Source organism: Pelodiscus sinensis, chromosome 30, assembly GCF_052426305.1.
Source record: "Pelodiscus sinensis isolate ZL-2025 chromosome 30, ASM5242630v1, whole genome shotgun sequence".
Lineage (NCBI taxonomy): Eukaryota > Metazoa > Chordata > Testudines > Trionychidae > Pelodiscus > Pelodiscus sinensis.
In genome coordinates, this window is record NC_143081.1 from 6,896,991 (window position 1) to 6,913,456 (window position 16,466).

The following is a 16,466-nucleotide window of genomic DNA, read 5'->3' on the forward strand; positions in this document are numbered from 1 at the left end:
TGGGTGGATGGGTCACTGGGAATCTCAGGCCCATCTCGACACTCCAGCTTCGCCCCCAGGCTCAGGTCAGGGCCCCTTCTTTGTATCTCAAACACTCCATAGTGGGCTCAGGGTCTCAGCTTGTCCTCAGAGACTGGGCACTACTAGGTGGAAGCCCACAGCATGGAGGTTCTGGGGGCACTGCTGCAGGGAAGCTCACAGCACTGAGTTCTGGGGGCACTGCTGCAGGGAAGCTCACAGCACTGGGTTCTGGGGGACACTGATTCAGGGAAGCTCACAGCACTGGACTCTGAGCTGGGCACTGTCAGGGAGACCCTCAATGAACATTGAGCCCTGCCGCTGCCTGGCTTGTCTATTGTGATTAGTGTCAGGAGAGGAATCAGTCACTGCCCTGTTACCCATCCCACCGCTGGCACCAGAACCCCAGTGGGTGACTGGGGAAGACGCCAAGGGGCTAGATCTTCCCTGGAGTCACTGGGCCAAGTCTCAGCTGGAGTGTGGGAATCTCCCCTGCGGCACCCAGAGCTCTGCGGCTTATGGCTGCCTCCTGCTTTTCATTCAGGGTGCCCTGCTCTGTGCTCAGTGGGCGCAGTTCTCTCACACCCCTGGCCTCAGCTGCACAAGTCCCCCTCCCTTAGCCTGTTCAGGCTGAGCTGCCCTGGGCAGGAGCTGCCCCCTCAGGTACCAGGCAGGGCACACTGGGGTCCTGGCAGGGAGATCTCTGCTGTGCTGTGTTTAAATGGTCCAGAGGGGATGTGATTCCTGGGCACGGAGCTGGAGCCGGCTGGGTCTGGGCCCAGGATCCCTCCTTTCTCTGGGCTTCCCTGCCTCTTCCTTTGCTCCTGTCCCCAAGGAGGAACCGCCCCCACCCGCTGACCCCTTTGTCTTTTCCAGTCCCTGAGCTCACTGTGTCCCCGCAGCAGCCTGTCTACATCGCTGGGGAAACCCTGACCCTGACGTGCTCAGCTGCTGGCGTCCCTGCCGTGTCTGGGATCCGGTTCTTCAGGGACGGCCAGGAAATCTACTCTGTGAAATTAACCTCCCCTCAGGACAGTTACACCGACACCCTGCAGCTGTCGCGTCTCTCTGGGTCACACGTTGGAGTGTACAGCTGTGAATTCTGGAAGACAATAGCCGGGCAAGAAATCCCCTCAGAGACAAGCAGCCCCATCAACATGGCAATGATAGGTGAGTCCCCCTTTCTCCTGCTGTTTGCTGTCCCAGGGTAGGATATCTCTCCCTGATGCCAGGATGTGACACAGCCTGGCCACTCAAGACAGTTGGAACCCACCAGCGATACCACTCCCTGGCTCCACAGAGCTTTGTGGGGAGTCATTGATGCTACTTTGGCTTTTGGAAATCTGGGGATATTTAGTGTAACAGGCACCAAATCTACCGTCCCACTGTGGTAAGAGTCAGGCCCAGGCCTCAGACACATTATGGTGGGTTGAGATGCTCCCTCTGCATGGGAGCTAAAGCAGGCCAGTAAAGTTTGGGGGAAGAGGACACCGCTGTGGGGTTGCTCACAGCTCTGGGCACTGCTGTGGGGTGCTCACAACACTGTCACCCCACTTGACAGGGCACATGTACGAATCCTGCCTCCCTGCAGCTTTCTTCACTCTTATTACTAGGAGATGGATCAGTTTATGGCCTCTTAATTAAGAACTTCATAGCACTTAAGTGAGACAGTTAGTAAATTAAGACACTTGCTAAAGTTGGTTAACACAGTTAAGTTTGACTGTGACACCAGAACTCATTCAAGGACCAGCATGAACTGATTAAAAGCCTGATCTCTAGTCAGTTTAGTTGCACACAAGGGCTGTGACTATACTGGTGGGTTCTTGCACAAGAATGGTAGTTCTTGCACAATAATCCGCAGAGCGTCCACACTGCCCGCTCACTCGTGCGAAAGAAGATTTACAGTACAGCGTGGGAAGAGAGATCTTCTTGCACAAGGGCTATGCTCTTTTCTTTATAAGTGTAAGCTCTCTTGAACAATAGAGCTTACATTTGTAAGAAAAGAGCTTAACTCTTGCACAAGAAGCTCAAGTGTGGACGCTCTCGTGCGCAAGAAAGCCCTATGGCTATTTTAGCCATACAGCTTTCTTGAGCAAGAATCCCTGCCATGCGACCACACTGCCATGGGCACTCTTGTGGAAAAGCACATCTCGCACATGGCAGTGTGGACGTGTTCTTGCACAAGAACCCTTGCACAGGAACCCGCCAGTGTAGACATAGCCAAGGAGTGGTGGGAAGAAGATGCACAGCTGGAGAACAAGGAACTGTGGAGACACTGTCAGATCCAGGAGGGAGCCCTTCAGGTCCAGATGCAAAGGGTAGGGAGAACTCTGCCTGGGGAATGATCCTTCCAGGGCCTAAACCTCTGAAGGATGAAAACCCCCATTGGAAGGAAGCAAACTCCACCCGTATCCTGGCTCCCACTCAGTTCAGTGAAGCAAGGGGCTCTGGAGAGAGAGCCCAGGTCAGCTCTGAGTTCATTGATTTCTGAGCACAGTAGCCACTTCCTCTCCTCCCATGTCCCTGCTGACCCCTCCCCTTTGCTGCTCCCCACAGATCCCCCTCCCCAGCCAGTGCTGAGTGTGGATCCCCCGTCTGGAGTGGTGAGTGAAGGGCTCCCCCTGCTCCTCACCTGCATGGCCCCAGGGGACACCGGCGAGAGGAGGTTTCATTTCTACAAGGACGGAGTTGAGTTTGTCCCCAGGAACACAGGGTCTGAGATCAGCACCATGGAGCCTGACTCCAGATCAGTGAATGACGCCTTGCTCCGCATCCCACAATCCAGTCCTAATGACAGCGGGAAATTTACCTGCGGGTACGAGAGCAACATGAGTGGAAGGTGGATCCCGTCCCTCAAGAGCCAGGCTGTGAACATCGTCGTGAATGTCCTCAGGACAGGTGAGAGACCCCAACTCCTTTATTCAGCCCCCTGTGCTGCTCCCATGGAAGAAGAGCCATCCTTAGGAGCCCTGCCGGGAGAGGCAGGTTGGATCAGGTGGCAGATGCCACATGGAGATAGAAAGCAAAGAGGAGATTAAAATCTACAAATCCCCTTCACACCCTTTCTAAGTATGGTACTTCGATGGTTCACGTCTCAGAGGGTCTGTACTTAATGGATTTAGCCTTCCTATGTCCATTGTACAGATGGGGAATGGAGGCAAGGAGAGGGAAGGTGCCCCAGGGGACCGGCACTACAGAAAGGAATTGAACCCCCATAGGCCATGCCCCAGTGCAGGCCCAGAACCCCTGGATCTTCCTTCCCCTTTTTGGCATGAGGAGCAGGCTGCTACAGATGGATCGTGCCATGGACAACAGTGAAGGGTTATCACAGGATAGTTGTTGACAGGGCAGATTCCTGTGTGGGTCTCAGACTTTTTCCATGTTCTCATTTGTCCTTTCCTCCCGTTTCTGTCTCCTGCATGAACAGCCTCACCTGAAGTCCATGATATTCTGCTGATAACAGGCGGCATCTTACTTCCAGCCGGAGCCCTGGCTGCTCTGATCTGCTACTGCTGTAGGAAGAAAAGAGGTGGGTGAAAGGTGGCCAGCGGCTGTGATCTCCCATCTGCTCCCCCCTGGGGTCTAGCCAATAACTCCTCTTTCATGATATTATTAATCCACCAACATCCACAAACTACAGTACCACAAGGTGGATATGGAAACAAAATCTCAATCTGCCTGGTTCAGCATATTTTTAGCCCCAACTAAAAATCTGCTGTAGAAAAAGAAGATCGAGCTCTAAAGCTCTTAGTAGCTGTTCAGACACGTATTGGTCCCTGTTTGGCTTCCATTACACATGATGCCCAATAACCAGCTCAGAAGCTGTTTGATTTAACACAATCAAATAACCCTTCACACAGCGCTAGACAGAGGGAAAAGAAAGGAAAACCTGCAACCGCTGTGAGCTGAGGGAACTGGTGGCACCTTCCTTCACTCCCCAGATCCATCCCTTAGATGCAGCTTGAAAGACAGAAAATCATTTATTGCGTCCTGATTTTATATTGAATTGTCAAAGGCCAGGCAATGCCACAGCATCTGACAATCCCCCCAAGCAACTCGCTTCCTGCCACGGGCAGAGTGAGGTGTGAGAGCCATAATATTAACAGGACTGAGGTGACCAGTTCCCTTGGGGTCCAAGCTCACATGGAAAGAGAGGGGGGCAGAGCAGAGAATTTGAGTTTCCCCTTGTCCTAAGCTAGAACTCTGGTCTCTGGGCCAAATTTTTCTTGGGTTGTTTGGGGTGATAAGTGATTGGGGTTCTGGCCTTGGAGCTGGGTCATGGCTTCCCAATAGCAGTGAGGTTAGAGATGAGCATTACAGTCATTTGCTGTGGTGAGGGTAAAGGTTAAGGGAGGAGTAAAATAATTTAAAGAGAAGCTGGATAATTTCATGGAGGTTAGCTCCATAAAAGGCTACTAGCCAGGGGATAAAATGGTGTCTCTGGCCTCTTCTGTCAGAGGCTGGAGAAGGATGGCAGGAGACAAATCACTTGATCATTGTCTTCAGTCCACCCTCTCTGGGGCACCTGGTGCTGGCCACTGTTGGCAGACAGGCTACTGGGCTAGATGGACCTTTGGTCTGACCCAGTACGGCCGTTCTTCTGTTCTTCTGTTAAAACAGTCAGGAATCTTCATGGCTCTGGACTGTAGAAATATACACATCTACACACACGTACAGAGAAATTTTGTGCCCTGGTGGAAGCTGCAGACTCACTCACATACTGAAATCAACAGACAGAAAGCTGAGTTTGGATTCTGCTTTCTCAGGGTACATCTAGACTACAGGCTTTTGTCGACAGAGGCTTTGTCAACAGATGCTGTAGACGAAGAGCGTCTAGACTACATCCAGTTCTGTCGACAAAGCAAGCCGCTTTGTTGACATGAGAGTATAGACACAAAGGACAGTGTAGATGCAATAACGCTTTCTGTCGACAGAACTCTGTCGCCAAAAGGCGTTATTCCTCATAGAATGAGGTTTACCACCATCGACAAAACTGCCGACGTCATGTCGACGGAACGCGGCAGTAGTGTAGACCCAGGTATAGTTTTGTCGACAAAAGTCCACCTTTGTCGACAAAACCCTGTAGTCTAGACACACCCTCAGGGTCACACACTATAGGTGTCATTTCCACCTGCTGCTCCCCACTTCAGCTCCATTCTCCTCTTATTCCGTTTTAGCTCCAAAGCCTCTGACAAGCACCGAGGGATCTGCGCCCAGGGAACATGCCAGAAACACGAATCCCGGTCATCACAAGAAGCCACCCAAAGCCCCGGGTGCAGGAGTGGAGCAAGAGGAACAGGTAACGGGACTGGATTTATAGAGTCAAACCCCCAGCACAATTCAGCTGTCTTGAAACAGCATGGCCAGAATCTTGTGCCCTGTTCTGAGATGCAGCTTCATGTCTTGAGGGATGGGGGCACGGGAGAAAACAGCCCCAAAGGGAAGTTTGTTTTGGCAGGAGAAAAGGCTGAGATTTGGTCATCCCTTCCCCATCACCCCAAATTGCCACGGACTCCCAGAAACATAGGGCAGGGCCAAGACAGCAAGTCTTCTAGTCTGGCCCATTGTGCCAAGTTGGGATTAATTAAACTTTCTGTGGACTCTGAGAACAGCCGGTCGCCGTCCTGTTTGTAACATTGTCTCTGGTTATTCTGCCTCCAGCGTTCCCATCTCCTGACTACACAGGCCCCTTTTCTGCACTTGTCACATGGGTCGTATTGTATCAACATCTGGTCAGTTCGGTTGCTTTCCTCTGGGCTCTGTGCAGTTTGTCCCCATCTTTCTACAAGTGCGATGCCCAGGCCTGGACAGCGGGCTCCCACTGAGCCCTCACCAGTGTCAAATATGAGAGGGTATGTCTACACTACCCCGCTAGTTCGAACTAGCGGGGTAATGTATGCATACCGCACTTGCTAATGAAGCCCGGGATTTGAATTTCCCGGGCTTCATTAGCATAAGCGGGGAGCCGCCATTTTTAAATCCCCGCTGCTTCGAACCCCGTGTAGCGCGGCTACACGGGGCTCGAACTAGGTAGTTCGGACTAGCGTGCCTATTCCGAACTACCGGTACACCTCGTTTCACGAGGAGTACCGGTAGTTCGGAATAGGACCCTAGTCCGAACTACCTAGTTCGAGCCCCGTGTAGCCGCGCTACACGGGGTTCGAAGCAGCGGGGATTTAAAAATGGCGGCTCCCCGCTTATGCTAATGAAGCCCGGGAAATTCAAATCCCGGGCTTCATTAGCAAGTGCGGTATGCATACATTACCCCGCTAGTTCGAACTAGCGGGGTAGTGTAGACATACCCAGACAGAATTCTCTCAGCTGCCTCACACACAACACTCCCATTCATAGAGCCAGAGAGATGTGATATTGTCTCTCACCAGCATCCTTCTCTTGACCCTGTAGTATTACTGACCCTCAACTTACACCAACAAAACTCAATTTTTACAGCAGCCGTTCATTTTTCTGTCCTACATGTTGTTCTTTGTCTGTCCCTGAATTCCACCTCACTGATTTCAAGGTCAGATTTCCAGTATTTAAAGATCATTTTCCTTCTATCCTCCAATGTCCTTGTAACCCTGATTTCACAGAGATCCTTCCCCGTGCATCATTCAAGCACTCAGTGCCCAGGCACCCCTCCCCCTCACTGTTTCTCTGTCCTCCCCCACCAGGGCTCAGAAGTCACCTACGCACATATTGAGTTCTCGGCGTTGAACGCTCACACAAGCCAGTGGAAGAACAGAGCCCAGCCTGCTGCAGAGGCGCATGTGCTGTACAGCGAGGTGGTGACAAAGCCCACCCGGAAGGCAGCCAGATAAGGAAGGAGACACTGTCTGCATCTCCCTGCGTCTCTGCCCCCTCCCATGGGCCCATATATCCTTGACTCTTTACACCACAACAGCCCTTGTGAGCCATGTGGCAAGGGCAAGCCAAGTCACTGTTGTCAGAATATGGAGCTGTCATGTCAGGGATCATGTGACCCTGGTGCTGATTGTACCTGTGCACTGTGTGTATGGGGTGTGCAGAAAGAGGTGTGTGGGTGCAGCTGATACACAAGATGGCCCCAGACAAGGCAATGTGGATGGATGAGTGTACAGGAGTCAAGCCAACGGAAGAGAAGTGAAACTGGGCAGGGTGTGATGCTGGCACATCTGATGCCTACTGTTGCCCTGGCTGCAGGGATTAGCTAAGAACTGAGATGCTCACTGCTGGAGACTGGACCAGGGCTTCTGGGGCTGGTTTGCTCTGCAGAGGTGTTAATAAAAAGCTCCATGGTTAAACTTCGTGAGATGCTTGTTTATTAGTCTCCACTGATAATGTCCGCACCCCACGTCCTAAGGTTATTTTTAAGAGTTTGCTTTGAAACTGTGAACCCTCGCACAGCCACCGGCTGAAGTGTGAAGTACAGCACTCGTCTGACACAGGAGGGGCTGCCCAGTGTAAAAAGGACCCCAGACAGCCGTCAATCAATTGTGCAACAACTGTGGAGAAAACACTTGGCTGATTGCTGCCCCGACTCATGAAGTGGACACAAACATGTGAACTTGTCACCACCTCTTGCCCCTGGGGGAAGGGATTCCCACACGCAGCCAGGCCTGAAATCAGTGTCACCTTTTTGACACTACAATGAATGGGAGCCTGAAATTGGTGGTTTTTTTAAGCGTGATGCTAGTTACCAATGCCCCAGCTCTGCCCCTGCTGTGTTTGTTGCAGTAACCAGGTCCCTGTGTTTGCCTGGGGCCCCTTTAGGTTTTACTTTTGGTTTCTCCTTATCAGGCTCAGACAGAATGTGAACCTGAGCTCCTGGGACGAGTGTCCGTGGGAGGAGCAGGGGCCGTAACAAAGGCGAGGCGAGTGAGGCACTTGCCTCGGGCACACAGCCGAGGGGTAACAGAAAAATATTATGGGAAACTACTTATTTGAAGGATGCGCCACTTCCCTCCTGCACCCATTAGCATCAGCCGGCCCACAGTTTACATGTCAGGCTGCACGTTGCCCATAGTCTCCTATAGACAACCACCTAACCTCAAGATAATTCTTACCAACAACCACAGGACATACCACACTAATACCAGCCCTGGTACCGTCCCTTGCAACAAACCCCGTTGCCAGCTTTGTCCACATATTCACTCTCTGATACCATCATTGGACCTAACCAAGTGAGTTATAAGATCAAGAACACATATTCCTGCGCCTCCAGAAATATAATTTATGCTATCATGTGCCGAAAGTGTCCGTCTGCTATGTACATTGGACAAACGTCTCAGACACTTTGCCAAAGGATTAATGCCCACAAAACAGATATTAGACAGGATCACAAAGAAAAAACAGTTTCTTGCCATTTCAACCAGAAAGGGCATTGTCTCAACGACTTGATTACCTGCATCCTGCTAGCAAGGCCTTTTAATACTGCACTTGAGAGAGAATCCTCTGAACTGTCATTCATGCTTAAATTCAACACTTTACACTTAAGTTTGAATAAAGACTCTAATTATCTTACCCATTACAAAGATAGCTTCCCCAATTATCACCTCTAATATCATTAGCTCACAGACATTTACCCTCCCCCCCCATTCCCCTTCTGTTCTGAAATTTAATTTGTCCTTTTCATTAGTGTTCATTTTTTTAATTGTATCCTTTGGTATATATGTTTGTGACAATTTTCTTCCACTATTTGATCTAAGGAAGTGGGTCTGGCCCATGAAAGCTCATCATCTAATAAACCATCTTGTTAGTCTTTTAAGTGCTACATAGTCCTGTATTTTGTTTCACAAAAACTTCAGTGAGCGACTAAAATGCAGCCGTGTCCTGGGAGGGTTCTGGCTCCGGTGTCACAGCGCAAGTCCTATGGACATTTTGCTGTTGAAGGTGGAGCTTTGGAGCTGAGTCACATTAAAACCCTCCCTCCCCTCAAAGGCCAGTGAACTAAACTCTGCTTGGCACAACTCTCCATCCCTGCCCAGGCTCCATAATCTGAAGCCCGTTCACACTCGCCTGGGCTCTGCCGGGGGACTATCCGATCTTGAACAGACCAGTGACTCTGAGGACGTTCTCCCAAACCCAGCCGTGCTGCTCATCTGTCTGTGGGAGAATCCCGTCCACCATTCCTAGGGGCGGACCCAGGTCACTGTGGTGAGAAGCTAAGACCTTAGATGCTCTGAGCTTCCTTGGATGCTTTCTACCTTGGATTTCCTCTGGACACGTCCCCTGGCTCTCCCTGGGCTCTCTGCACAGAGCGTCTCTCCCAGCCTCCTCTCCAGCCTCTAGTGACCAGAGAGGGACAGGAGAGCTTCTCCCTCAGCCCCCATCTCAGCCGGGCTGCCCCCCTTTCTGCTCACGTCCCAGTGCTTTCCCAGCCAGGCTCCATCTCCAGCTGGGCATGGCCTGGCCTCCAGCTCCTGTTCCTCGGAGCAGGGTCTGTGTCATCTGATGGGGTCAGGGTTTGGGGATTGGAAACCTGCCCCCACTCGCTGTCTGTGCCACAATTACCAGAAGCCCAGCAGAGCTTCCCAATGTTATTTTTAAACATGTGGCAGGACCCCAGCTGGCTCTGGGCCTGGCAGGGGAGCTATCACCAACCCCCGCTGGGGTCAGTGTGTTGTGTCTCCTGCACTGGATGGGGCCTGCTGTAAGCTCCAGTAACTCAGCTGAATTTCCTTTGCCCAAGAAGAATCCTTGGCCCAACCCCAGAGCTGTCAGTCACTAGGGGCTGTTGGTTTAGCTCCTCCCCCCAGTATCAGCAGAGGGAAATTGGCAGCTGTCCCCCACACGTCCTGCACAACGAGCACCAAATGTGGTCATGTTGCCAAGGTGAGGGGTGACCACACCTGAGGCTGTGAAATCCACTGCCTGAGTCCCATTCCCCTCCTCCCTTGTGGCCAGATGGGGCTGGTAGCTGAGCTGAGAACCCAGCTCCCAGCACAGCATGATCGGCTCAGCATGGCGCTGCCTCTGCTTCTGCTTCTGCTGGGTAAGTGCCTCCCCTGGCCCCCAGCCCCTCTGTGTGTGTCTGTCTGGAGACTCCCCTTCTCTGCCCACGTCTCTCCTTCTCCTGCTCCCCCAGCCCCTCCCCAGAGCTCTCACCCCCTCTCTGCTCTTCTCCTCCAGCCTCGCTCCAGAGTCTCCCCAGGCCGGTGACCCCTGCAGGTAAGAACATCTCCTGGCCTTGCTGAGATGCTCACAGTGGGTTCGGAGGACTCAGTCAGTGGGGGAGGGGATCCCCTGCCTCTCACATGGGGGTGTTTGAAATTGCAGGGCAGGGGGATTCCCAGGTGCCCCCGTGTCACCCACTTAGTGGGTCCAGCTGCCCGTTCAGCTGCAGCTCCAGGCAAGAGGCACGTCTGTGGGGGCAGAAGAGCAACCTCAGGAGATGGCTCCTTGGGGCATCTCTTTGGTGGGTCCCTGCCCAGGCCGCAGGGCAGAAGCTGGTCCCAGCCCCCTGGGCACAACCCAGCCCCTCACCAGCAGCCCCAGCAGAGAGAGAGCGAGGGCTGGACGGGCCATGGAGGCTGAGCTCCCACATCCCCATGACACTGAGCATCTGGGGCTGTATGTGGAGGCGGGGAGGTGGGTGTCTCTGCCCATCATCTGGGGGCCACAAAGGGCTCAGGGCCTGGGACGCAGACCCAGCATCACCAACCTGGACACTAAAAGCAGGTTCTGTAGAAATCCCAGAGGAAACTCCATGAGTGGGAAAACTCCCCCCTCCCTTCTTCACTTCTGGCCAGCCTGGCTTCTCCCTCCACTGACCCCTCTGCCTCTTTTCTAGTTCTCCTGCCAGCCCCTACCCTCGGGAGGATCCCCCAGCACACAGTGCATCCCCCTGGGGAGCAGGTTACCCTCATTTGCAAGGCTCCACAACCTGAGCTGGCTGGGGGATACAGATTCTTCTTTCAAAAAGGGCAGCAGGGCCCCAGCAGACAGCTCAGAGATACGGCAGAGTCCTGGCTGCAGCTCACAGCTGAGAGGGGACGGGCTGGGTCCTACACCTGTACGTACTGGAGATGGGGATCCAATGGAGAGATCTCCTCTAGCAACAGCAGCTCCGTCCCCATCACAGTGACAGGTGAGTCCCTGTTTTAATGCTGTTGGGTGGATGGGTCACTGGGAATCTCAGGCTCATCTCGACACTCCAGCTTCGCCCCCAGACTCTGGTCAGGCCCCTTCTTTGTATCTCAAACACTCTATAGTGGGCTCAGGGTCTCAGCTTGTCCTCAGAAACTTGGCACTACTAGGTGGAAGCCCACAACATGGAGGTTCTGGTGGCACTGCTGCAGGGAAGCTCACAGCACTGGGTTCTGGGGGCCACTGCTGCAGGGAAGCTCACAGCACTGGGTTCTGGGGGCACTGCTGCAGGGAAGCTCATAGCACTGGGTTCTGGGGGCACTGCTGCAAGGAAGCTCACAGCATTGGGTTCTGGGGGCACTGCTGCAGGGAAGCTCACAGCACTGGGTTCTGGGGGACACTGATTCAGGGAAGCTCACAGCACTGGACTCCGAGCTGGGCACTGTCAGGGAGACCCTCAATGAACATTGAGCCCTGCCGCTGCCTGGCTTGTCTATTGCGATTAGTGTCAGGAGAGGAATCAGTCACTGCCCTGTTACCCATCCCACCGCTGGCACCAGAACCCCAGTGGGTGACTGGGGAAGATGCCAAGGGGCTAGATCTTCCCTGGAGTCACTGGGCCAAGTCTCAGCTGGAGTGTGGGAATCTCCCCTGCGGCACCCAGAGCTCTGCGGCTTATGGCTGCCTCCTGCTTTTCATGCAGGGTGCCCTGCTCTGTGCTCAGTGGGCGCAGTTCTCTCACACCCCTGGCCTCAGCTGCACGAGTCCCCCTCCCTTAGCCTGTTCAGGCTGAGCTGCCCTGGGCAGGAGCTGCCCCCTCAGGTACCAGGCAGGGCACACTGGGGTCCTGGCAGGGAGATCTCTGCTGTGCTGTGTTTAAATGGTCCAGAGGGGACGTGATTCCTGGGCACGGAGCTGGAGCCGGCTGGGTCTGTGCCCAGGATCCCTCCTTTCTCTGGGCTTCCCTGCCTCTTCCTTTGCTCCTGTCACCAAGGAGGAACCGTCCCCACCCACTGACCCCTTTGTCTTTTCCAGTCCCTGAGCTCACTGTGTCCCCGCAGCAGCCTGTCTACATCGCTGGGGAAACCCTGACCCTGACGTGCTCAGCTGCTGGCGTCCCTGCCGTGTCTGGGATCCGCTTCTTCAGGGACGGCCAGAAAATCTACTCTGTGAAATTAGCCTCCCCTCAGGACAGTTACACCGACACCCTGCAGCTGTCGCGTCTCTCTGGGTCACACGTTGGAGCGTACAGCTGTGAATTCTGGAAGACAATAGCCGGGCAAGAAATCCCCTCAGAGACAAGCAGCCCCATCAACATGGCAATGATAGGTGAGTCCCCCTTTCTCCTGCTGTTTGCTGTCCCAGGGTAGGATATCTCTCCCTGATGCCAGGATGTGACACAGCCTGGCCACTCAAGACAGTTGGAACCCACCAGCGATACCACTCCCTGGCTCCACAGAGCTTTGTGGGGAGTCATTGATGCTACTTTGGCTTTTGGAAATCTGGGGATATTTAGTGTAACAGGCACCAAATCTACCGTCCCACTGCGGTAAGAGTCAGGCCCAGGCCTCAGACACATTATGGTGGGTTGAGATGCTCCCTCTGCATGGGAGCTAAAGCAGGCCAGTAAAGTTTGGGGGAAGAGGACACCGCTGTGGGGTTGCTCACAGCTCTGGGCACTGCTGTGGGGTGCTCACAACACTGTCACCCCACTTGACAGGGCACATGTACGAATCCTGCCTCCCTGCAGCTTTCTTCACTCTTATTACTAGGAGATGGATCAGTTTATGGCCTCTTAATTAAGAACTTCATAGCACTTAAGTGAGACAGTTAGTAAATTAAGACACTTACTAGAGTTGGTTAACGCAGTTAAGTTTGACTGTGACACCAGAACTCATTCAAGGACCAGCATGAACTGATTAAAAGCCTGATCTCTAGTCAGTTTAGTTGCACACAAGGGCTGTGACTATACTGGTGGGTTCTTGCACAAGAATGGTAGTTCTTGCACAATAATCCGCAGAGCGTCCACACTGCCCGCTCACTCGTGCGAAAGAAGATTTACAGTACAGCGTGGGAAGAGAGATCTTCTTGCACAAGGGCTATGCTCTTTTCTTTATAAGTGTAAGCTCTCTTGAACAATAGAGCTTACATTTGTAAGAAAAGAGCTTAACTCTTGCACAAGAAGCTCAAGTGTGGACGCTCTCGTGCGCAAGAAAGCCCTATGGCTATTTTAGCCATACAGCTTTCTTGAGCAAGAATCCCTGCCATGCGACCACACTGCCATGGGCACTCTTGTGGAAAAGCACATCTCGCACATGGCAGTGTGGACGTGTTCTTGCACAAGAACCCTTGCACAGGAACCCGCCAGTGTAGACATAGCCAAGGAGTGGTGGGAAGAAGATGCACAGCTGGAGAACAAGGAACTGTGGAGACACTGTCAGATCCAGGAGGGAGCCCTTCAGGTCCAGATGCAAAGGGTAGGGAGAACTCTGCCTGGGGAATGATCCTTCCAGGGCCTAAACCTCTGAAGGATGAAAACCCCCATTGGAAGGAAGCAAACTCCACCCGTATCCTGGCTCCCACTCAGTTCAGTGAAGCAAGGGGCTCTGGAGAGAGAGCCCAGGTCAGCTCTGAGTTCATTGATTTCTGAGCACAGTAGCCACTTCCTCTCCTCCCATGTCCCTGCTGACCCCTCCCCTTTGCTGCTCCCCACAGATCCCCCTCCCCAGCCAGTGCTGAGTGTGGATCCCCCGTCTGGAGCGGTGAGTGAAGGGCTCCCCCTGCTCCTCACCTGCATGGCCCCAGGGGACACCGGCGAGAGGAGGTTTCATTTCTACAAGGACGGAGTTGAGTTTGTCCCCAGGAACACAGGGTCTGAGATCAGCACCATGGAGCCTGACTCCAGATCAGTGAATGACGCCTTGCTCCGCATCCCACAATCCAGTCCTAATGACAGCGGGAAATTTACCTGCGGGTACGAGAGCAACATGAGTGGAAGGTGGATCCCGTCCCTCAAGAGCCAGGCTGTGAACATCGTCGTGAATGTCCTCAGGACAGGTGAGAGACCCCAACTCCTTTATTCAGCCCCCTGTGCTGCTCCCATGGAAGAAGAGCCATCCTTAGGAGCCCTGCCGGGAGAGGCAGGTTGGATCAGGTGGCAGATGCCACATGGAGATAGAAAGCAAAGAGGAGATTAAAATCTACAAATCCCCTTCACATCCTTTCTAAGTATGGTACTTCGATGGTTCACGTCTCAGAGGGTCTGTACTTAATGGATTTAGCCTTCCTATGTCCATTGTACAGATGGGGAATGGAGGCAAGGAGAGGGAAGGTGCCCCAGGGGACCGGCACTACAGAAAGGAATTGAACCCCCATAGGCCATGCCCCAGTGCAGGCCCAGAACCCCTGGATCTTCCTTCCCCTTTTTGGCATGAGGAGCAGGCTGCTACAGATGGATTGTGCCATGGACAACAGTGAAGGGTTATCACAGGATAGTTGTTGACAGGGCAGATTCCTGTGTGGGTCTCAGACTTTTTCCATGTTCTCATTTGTCCTTTCCTCCCGTTTCTGTCTCCTGCATGAACAGCCTCACCTGAAGTCCATGATATTCTGCTGATAACAGGCGGCATCTTACTTCCAGCCGGAGCCCTGGCTGCTCTGATCTGCTACTGCTGTAGGAAGAAAAGAGGTGGGTGAAAGGTGGCCAGCGGCTGTGATCTCCCATCTGCTCCCCCCTGGGGTCTAGCCAATAACTCCTCTTTCATGATATTATTAATCCACCAACATCCACAAACTACAGTACCACAAGGTGGATATGGAAACAAAATCTCAATCTGCCTGGTTCAGCATATTTTTAGCCCCAACTAAAAATCTGCTGTAGAAAAAGAAGATCGAGCTCTAAAGCTCTTAGTAGCTGTTCAGACACGTATTGGTCCCTGTTTGGCTTCCATTACACATGATGCCCAATAACCAGCTCAGAAGCTGTTTGATTTAACACAATCAAATAACCCTTCACACAGCGCTAGACAGAGGGAAAAGAAAGGAAAACCTGCAACTGCTGTGAGCTGAGGGAACTGGTGGCACCTTCCTTCACTCCCCAGATCCATCCCTTAGATGCAGCTTGAAAGACAGAAAATCATTTATTGCGTCATGATTTTATATTGAATTGTCAAAGGCCAGGCAATGCCACAGCATCTGACAATCCCCCCAAGCAACTCGCTTCCTGCCACGGGCAGAGTGAGGTATGAGAGCCATAATATTAACAGGACTGAGGTGGCCAGTTCCCTTGGGGTCCAAGCTCACATGGAAAGAGAGGGGGGCAGAGCAGAGAATTTGAGTTTCCCCTTGTCCTAAGCTAGAACTCTGGTCTCTGGGCCAAATTTTTCTTGGGTTGTTTGGGGTGATAAGTGATTGGGGTTCTGGCCTTGGAGCTGGGTCATGGCTTCCCAATAGCAGTGAGGTTAGAGATGAGCATTACAGTCATTTGCTGTGGTGAGGGTAAAGGTTAAGGGAGGAGTAAAATAATTTAAAGAGAAGCTGGATAATTTCATGGAGGTTAGCTCCATAAAAGGCTACTAGCCAGGGGATAAAATGGTGTCTCTGGCCTCTTCTGTCAGAGGCTGGAGAAGGATGGCAGGAGACAAATCACTTGATCATTGTCTTCAGTCCACCCTCTCTGGGGCACCTGGTGCTGGCCACTGTTGGCAGACAGGCTACTGGGCTAGATGGACCTTTGGTCTGACCCAGTACGGCCGTTCTTCTGTTCTTCTGTTAAAACAGTCAGGAATCTTCATGGCTCTGGACTGTAGAAATATACACATCTACACACGCATACAGAGAAATTTTGTGCCCTGGTGGAAGCTGCAGACTCACACACATACTGAAATCAACAGACAGAAAGCTGAGTTTGGATTCTGCTTTCTCAGGGTACATCTAGACTACAGGCTTTTGTCGACAGAGGCTTTGTCAACAGATGCTGTAGACGAAGAGCGTCTAGACTACATCCAGTTCTGTCGACAAAGCAAGCCGCTTTGTTGACATGAGAGTATAGACACAAAGGACAGTGTAGATGCAATAACGCTTTCTGTCGACAGAACTCTGTCGCCAAAAGGCATTATTCCTCATAGAATGAGGTTTACCACCATCGACAAAACTGCCGACGTCATGTCGACGGAACGCGGCAGTAGTGTAGACCCAGGTATAGTTTTGTCGACAAAAGTCCACCTTTGTCGACAAAACCCTGTAGTCTAGACACACCCTCAGGGTCACACACTATAGGCGTCATTTCCACCTGCTGCTCCCCACTTCAGCTCCATTCTCCTCTTATTCCGTTTTAGCTCCAAAGCCTCTGACAAGCACCGAGGGATCTGCGCCCAGGGAACATG

General features: G+C 52.6%; 1 protein-coding gene across 1 annotated transcript in view; it reads left to right on the forward strand.

Moving 5' to 3' along the window:
* LOC149521079 (basement membrane-specific heparan sulfate proteoglycan core protein-like) overlaps positions 1–16,466 on the forward strand; it is a 141,791-nt gene that overhangs the window by 99,227 nt on the left and 26,098 nt on the right. Inside the window, exons 14-16 of the mRNA XM_089774210.1 lie at positions 2,575–2,897; positions 7,286–7,292; positions 13,798–14,089. Coding sequence (XP_089630336.1) covers positions 2,575–2,897; positions 7,286–7,292; positions 13,798–14,089 — 622 coding nt within the window. The remainder of the gene's footprint in view (positions 1–2,574; positions 2,898–7,285; positions 7,293–13,797; positions 14,090–16,466) is intronic.